Source organism: Anarrhichthys ocellatus, unplaced genomic scaffold (assembly GCF_004355925.1).
Source record: "Anarrhichthys ocellatus isolate YVR2014 unplaced genomic scaffold, GSC_Weel_1.0 scaffold362, whole genome shotgun sequence".
In the NCBI taxonomy this organism is placed as follows: Eukaryota; Metazoa; Chordata; class Actinopteri; order Perciformes; family Anarhichadidae; genus Anarrhichthys; species Anarrhichthys ocellatus.
The window spans coordinates 38,139-45,670 of NW_022280352.1; the positions used below are offsets into that span (position 1 = coordinate 38,139).

Here is a 7,532-nt window from a genome sequence, read left to right on the forward strand (position 1 = left end):
AGACTCTGCTAACAGACGTGTTTCTGATAGACGCCATCTTGGTCACAGACTGTGAAGTTAGCCTCAGTGAACAATACAGCTTCCGGGGCACATCCGCTGCTGACTTTCAGAATAAATGTCCGCAAGCTATTACCAAATACTTTAAATCACAAGTGTTATTGATGCATTTAGATATATAAAGAGGAATTCTTTATTTATCGGTATGTGTGTATTGTTTTTAATGTAGGTTCCAAAAAACTAAGAAGTGTTGAAAAAAGTGTTATGTGGTCCTCTAGAGGCTTTTATTTTGAATTTGCCCCCCGGAAATAATGGTTTATGTTTTACGGAACTTGACACTGGAGCAGTCCGCGAACAGAAGCCGTTTGTTAGAATCTAAATAACGGCAGAAAACCGATGATTTAGTTCGTTAAGCGAGATGGACCGACACCGGAAACAACTAGCAGTAGTTTTAAAACCAGAAGCGAAGCTGCAGGGAGAAGGTTTGTCGTCCTCCTTCCGCTCTGCTAATGATGCTAAGCTAACGTTAGCTATAGCTCAACCATTCATCCACAGCCTGCTAGCTGCAGCTAGCTCCTGAGCTAACGCGTTATTATCACAAGATCCATTGAGAGTTTATGTGTTTACTATTTGATCTGTTTCTAAGTTGATTACATTATATATAATAGTTCTAGTAGTTACAGGAAGAATTACCTAACAATAGCGTTATGTCATAATAACGCTATAACGTCATAATAGCTTAGTAACGTTCCTCCTTTAACTGGAAAATAAAATAAACTACAGTCAGGTTTTTAAAATGGAAGACTAAATATTAGCTCAGTTATATTTATTCTTATTACTAGTAATCACTAGATGTTATAACAAGAACAGAAACAAAGTAACTATTAATATATGATATAAATATGAATTACCAGCACAATGTCCTTAAATCGTCTTCACATCTGTTCAAGGTGGAGCTCTGATATGATGCTGGATAGTTTCATGAATCATATTTTTATTGTCAAATTTGAATCTGCAACGTAATCCGGAACATTGTCTGTCACGTAAATGTAGTACTACAACGTTCCCCTCTAAAGTAGAAGTACACAGTAAGTCGTTGTTTAAGTGCTTTGGGGCCTTTTGGAAGTTATTTCAGAGTACAATGAGTTAGAGCAGTAACATAATTCAATATTTTTCATATCCAAACATCATAATTAATCCATAGCCGGGCTGTTTTGTTTGAAGGCCCGGGTCCAGGTGGTCTACCCTGTAGAACAGTAATCAATAATCATATAACACGATCGATAATCATACAACACGATCGATAGTCCTATAACACAGTCAATAATCGTACAACACGATCGATAATCGTACACGAACGATAATCGTACACGAACGATAATCGTACACGATCGATAATCGTACAACACGATCGATAATCGTAACACGATCGATAATCGTATAACATGATCAATAATCGTATAACATGATCAATAATCATACAACACAATCAATAGTCCTATAACACGATCAATAATATTTATGTTTCACGAGGCCTTTCTCACTTAATAATGATAATAATGCATTTTATTTATAACGCACTTTTCATTAAAAAAAACTCAGAGTGCCTCAGAGCCAGTACATAGCAAAAAAACATAGTTAAAACAAACTATAATAAAATAACTTGTAAGCATAAAAAAACAGTGAATGAACAGAAACACAAAAGAAATAACTGACAGTGATTTAGGTCAGAAAGGCCTTCCTGAATAGAAAGGTTTTTAGGCCAGTCTTATAGAGACCAGTGTCTGTGTTGCCCTTAGGTGGTCAGGGAGACTGTTCCATAGGCGTGGAGCTGCCGAGCCGAAGGCCCGGTCGCCCATGGTGCGGAGCTTGGTGTTGGGGACCCGGAGGAGCGAGCTGTTTGATGATCTGAGGGTACGGGTGGAGATTTGGGGAGTGATGAGTTCTTGTAGGTAGGGAGGTGCGTGTCCATTTATGCATTTATGTGTGAGTAGTAGGACTTTGTAGTCAATCCGGAATGAGACAGGGAGCCAGTGTAGTGAGTGCAGAATGGGTGTTATGTGCTCATACTTCCGGACTCTCATCAGGATCCTGGCAGCGCTGTTTTGGATGTATTGCAGCTTCTGGATGTTCTTGGAAGTGATCCCAGTGAAGAGTGAGTTACAGTAGTCCAGTCTTGAGGAGATAAAGGCGTGGACGAGCTTCTCTCCATCTGACAGGGTTAAAGTGGGGCGGAGTTTGGAGATGTTTTCCCAATATGTACATCCTCGATTCCTTTCCTTGTCTCCTCTCCTCAAGTCCTAATCCCACCCACTGGAGATTTGGTCAGAGGAGTTAAGGACAGAGGAGTCGAGGAGGGAGGAGTCTGAAGGAGATGATTGGACGGATTTATTACAGTCAGGATGTCATGAGAATTTAAACAAAAATATCAAATGTTTGGAGGAAGAAGATAATTAAGAAATAGTTATTATAATTTTTATTATTACCTTTAAACTGATGTTTTGCTCTTTTAGTGTTTGAAATATGTCCACAGCTCTCAACATCACTACTGTCCCTTTAAGAAGAGTACCCGAGTAAATGTACTTAGTTACTTTCTGTTTCAAACATCCTCCTCTTCATTACTACCTGATGAAAACAAGTGTGTTTCATCATCTGTCTGTCTGTGTTTCAGTTTTACCTTCAGATGTACGAAAAGTGATCGTCGGTGAAGAAGAGCCGCAGGAGTGGAGCTCCAGTCTGGACCAGGAGGACCCAGAGCCCCCACACATTAAAGAGGACCAGGAGGACCCAGAGCCCCCACACATTAAAGAAGAACAGGAAGACCCAGAGCCCCCACACATTAAAGAGGGCCAGGGGGAACCAGAGCCCCCACACATTAAAGAAGAACAGGAAGACCCAGAGCCCCCACACATTAAAGAGGGCCAGGAGGAACCAGAGCCCCAACACATTAAAGAGGACCAGGAGGAACTCTGGACCAGTCAGGAGGGAGAGCAGCTTCAAGGTCTGGAGGAGGCTGATACCACCAAGTTCTTATTCACTCCTGTGAAGATTGAAGACGATGAAGAGGAAGCTCAGTCCTCACAGCTTCATCAAAGACAAACTGAACAGATGGAAACAGAAGCTGATGGAGAGGACTGTGGGGGACCAGAACCAGACAGGAACTCAGATCCAGGAGACTCTTCTGAGACTGAAGTCAGTGATGGGGACTGGGAGGAGACCAGAGAACCTCCGTCAGGTTTAAAGAACAGGAAAGTGAGCATAAGAGAAGTTCACCGTTCTTCTGTGGAACGGTCGTTCAGCTGCTCTGAATGCGGACAAAGATTCGGCCGGAAGCCGCATCTGAACGCACACATGAGGATTCACACGGGGGAGAAACCCTTCGGCTGCTCTTTCTGTGGTAAGAGATTCTCTCAAAAGGGAAACTCAATCAGTCACATGAGACTTCACACGGGGGAGAAACCTTTCAGCTGCTCCGTGTGTAAGAAGCACTTCAGATATAGCGGAGACGTCAGCAGACACATGAGGATCCACACAGGAAATAAAACACTGCACCGGATCAACAGTAACATTCACACAGAATCAGAACCAGCAGGGAACCCAGATCCCCAAAGTCTCTTACAACCGGACCCTGATGACAAACCCTCAGAACCGGAGACTGAAGTCTCTGATGACAGTTTGAAGGAGACTAGAGAACCTCAGTCAGGTTCAAACTCTGACTTCTCTGGAAGCGACGAGCAATGTAACGCTGACAAAGAGTCGTTCAGCTGCTCCGAATGTGGGAGAACATTCTGCCGGAGGGACCACCTGATGAGCCACATGAGGACTCACACCGGAGAGAAACCATTCAGCTGTTCCGTCTGTCAGAAACATTTCAGCTGCAGCGGGAACATCTTGGCACACATGAGGATTCACACGGGAGAGAAACCCTTCCAGTGCTCATTCTGCAACAAAAGTTTCAGCCAGAAAGGAACTCTGCAGCTACACATGAGAATTCACACGGGAGAGAAACCCTTCGGTTGCCCCTTCTGCGACAAGAGATTCGCCCACGAGAGACGTATGACGCTGCACATGTCGGTCCATACGGAGAAGAAACGCTTTGGCTGCAGCACTTGTGACAAAAGATTCACTTGGTACACGCAGCTCAAAACCCACAAGTGTGTCGGCGAGTCGTCTCGACTCTGTCAAAGTCAAAGTGAGAAAAGGTCTCCCGCCAAGGAATCGTTTGGCTGCACCGAGTGTGACAAAACATTCAGCCTGAAGGGAAACCTGAAGACACACATGAGGATTCACACGGGAGAGAAACCGTTTCGTTGCTCCGTCTGCGGCAAAAGTTTTAAACAAAACGTTCATCTCATGGAGCACATGACAGTTCACACCGGGGAGAAACTGTACAAATGTGGTGTTTGTGGGAAAGGGTTCAACAAGAAGTCGCTCGTCAAAAACCACCCGTGTGTTTGATCCTTGTGTCTGATGTTGATTCATGGGTTCACATTTACAAAGACGAGTGAAGAGTTTTGTCTGCTGGCCGTGTCTTCAAGTTCAGAAGCCAACAGCTAAATAAAGATTTGAACTACATTTATTGGGAAAACATAAATTATGAAATATTTTACTTGAAAACTAATAATTATTTTTGTGGCCTAAATTCCATTCTGTAAATAAAAAATAAGTTTCTCAATATTAAATCAATGCTTTTGCTTTAATCTCTGCTTTCTGTTTCTGTAAATTCATTTGTAATTACCTTGTAATAAACAAAAAGCATCAATATTATGACTGGTTGTATCATAATAATGTATTTATAGACTGATGAGCATCAGTTTGTAATTATGTAGCAATCATCACTAACTGACACTTTTGGACATGATTATTATTTATGACAGTTATGTATTTTGAATATCAATAAATGTAACTGTTATTTAAATTTTTAATTATAATAAATAAATTACAGATTTTTAAACTCAAACTCCCTCATGTTTCATTTCATGTGCTTGAATTTATTCTGCAACCTCACCTGCAAGTTGGCCCGTAAACCCGTGGCATGGAGTGAAGAGTGTGAAAGTGCTTTCTGGGGTCCTCCTGGTGCAGGTGGATGCCTCTGGGGTGGGCTTCGGTGCCGAGCTGGAAGCTTCTGTCTCGTATAATCAGTGGTGTATAAAGTACCCAAAAGCCATACTTGAGTAAAAGTAAAGATACCTTACTGGAAAATGACTCCAGTAAAAGTCACCTATTAGAATACTACTTGAGTAAAAGTCTTAAAGTATCTGATATTTACTGTACTTATGTATCAAAAGTAATTTTCTGATATTAAATGTACTTAAGTATTAAAAGTAAAAGTACAATTAAATGCTGTTAATAAAAAGAATTATGAGAATTATGAAGTTTATTCTTTTAAGTGCTGTGGCACCATGACCAAGGACATGGAGCTGTGTTGAACATATTTGGGTTGGCTGTGATCCATCCAGGAGCAACAATGTTCAACATAATATATTGTACATAAGTATACTTTTGCATCTACTATGAACTTATCATCATAATTCTCCGAAAAGCAATATGACACTATGAAGGAGTTGTAACAGTGCGTTTATAAGTATGCTCATTCTGACTAGAGGATGTAGAGGGCAAAGGCATCATATTGTGTTCAGCAACAAATATCCACTTGATGCATCAGGTCAGTGTTGTGAGAAAGGACGCCTGCCTTGTAAACTCCTATGGGCCTGATTTGAACACAACAGGCAAAGGTTTTGCTCAAGCTGAATCTGCAATTGGGCGACTGCTACCATCATAACTCCATCTGATCATCCACAAAATGACTCAAATATCAAAACATGATCAATACTAGAGCAGCACCGAAAGTAACAACCCAGTCATTACTTGAACCTGAAAAATGTCCTGTTCAAAAGAAGTTGGTTTTCAAAATTGCGAGAATTCAGTCTCCTCTTCTTGGGCTGAAGACTAGTCCTGATGCTAAACAGCCTTTCACAGGCCGCTGAGGCAGGTAGAGGTGTGTTCAGCTTCACACACAGCTTGCACACAGCTGGGAAGGATTTTAGCAAGTTCATGTGATCTAAGCATAACAACTTTAGCTAGCCCCACTTGCTACACACACTTGCATGCATCTCCAACTCCGACGCGGTTCAAATCGTAATACTGCACTCTCGCGGCTCCTGTCAATCCTATGGTGTGGTGGCTAGCTATAGCTAACGTTAGCCAACTAGTGCTGCACAACTGTCAACACTTCCTCAGCTCACTAACTCGCTGGCGATCCACGGGTGTTGGTCTTCGTCACCACCGTCGTTTTCTTGCGGGAGTAGCAGGTGCTTCCATTTCTGCTTCCATCATGAAATCAGTCATCGTAGAGTGGAATTATACTCATGTAGTCGCTCGCTAGCTATAGCATATAGCATCACTGGGAATCAAAACACCGCGGCTTTGAGAGCACTTATTTGCAATTGCGCATTAACGTGATTAACCAACGATTTAACTTGCAAGCTAGGACCACTGATTCACCAAACCTGCTTGCTTACAGTCTCTGTTCCACCACAGTCCCCGACGCTGGTCTCATGATTCATTTTGTTTCTAAAGATAGATTTGATTTTGTAGCGAGTAAAGAAGGTTTCAGGGGAAATGTATCAGATTAAAAATATCAGTTTTCTTTGCAAAATGTAGCGAAGTAAAAGTCAACAGAAATATAAATAGTAAAGTAAAGTACAGATATCCCAAAAAAACCGACTTAAGTAGAGTAACGATGTATTTCTACTTCGTTACTATACACCACTGCGTATAATGACCTGGTACTCTACTAATCAAGGAGTGTCTGGCAATCAAGTGGGCGTTAGACAGCCTCAGGTACTACCTGCTTGGGAGGGAGCTTGACCTCGGGTCCCTGACCTGGATCCTGACTCCTCTCAAGTGTCGTGATGGTCTAATGTTCCTCCCCTCCACAGTCCCGGGGGTTCCGACCCACAGGATCTAGTTAACACGTCTTAACGGGATCATAGGTTAAATGACCTTTTTGACTGGGAAATGGTGATTCCATTAATGTGTTTGTTTAATGTAAGAACTGTCAGTAAAACAGAAGATCATTGGTTCAATCTAGGGTCGGTCGGACCAACAAGAGGGGCTGAACATTTAGTCTCTGGTCAGCAAGACTCAGAGAGTAGACCAGAGACTAGGAAGACACGTCTCTTTTTTTGCTGGAACATTTTTGGAACATATTCTTCACTGCTGTTGAAAGGAAAGTTCTCGAAATGTAATCAGACGAAGAAGAGATCAAACAGGCAACAATGTTGATCTTATTAAAAAGTATATTCATTGAACAGGTGAGGGACGGACACGAGATCTTAAACAGCCTTTCATACACGTCACTGAGCATCGTGTCCTGCTTCCTGGAATAAAACATTTGAAGTGATCAAAGGTTATCTGGTCTACGATGAACTCTTCCTGTCCTCTCCAAAGATCCGCAATGACAAACGCAGATATTAAACTTTAAGTTACACAAATTTATGAAAACAATATACAAAATATTGAAATGATTATAT

General features: G+C 41.7%; 1 protein-coding gene across 1 annotated transcript; it reads left to right on the forward strand.

Annotated features, from left to right (window-relative positions):
- The first annotated feature begins 3,101 nt into the window (after positions 1–3,101).
- Positions 3,102–5,155, forward strand: LOC116401344 (gastrula zinc finger protein XlCGF57.1-like). The gene has a single exon (XM_031879698.1). It carries the CDS (start codon positions 3,106–3,108, stop codon positions 4,453–4,455), a length of 1,350 nt encoding a protein of 449 aa, XP_031735558.1. The 5' UTR covers positions 3,102–3,105; the 3' UTR covers positions 4,456–5,155.
- The last annotated feature ends 2,377 nt before the right edge of the window (positions 5,156–7,532 follow it).

Coding starts and splice junctions, on each gene's coding strand:
- LOC116401344 (XM_031879698.1), top strand. CDS start 3,106: ATGGAAACAGAAGCTGATGGAGAGGACTGTGGGGGACCAGAACCAGAC.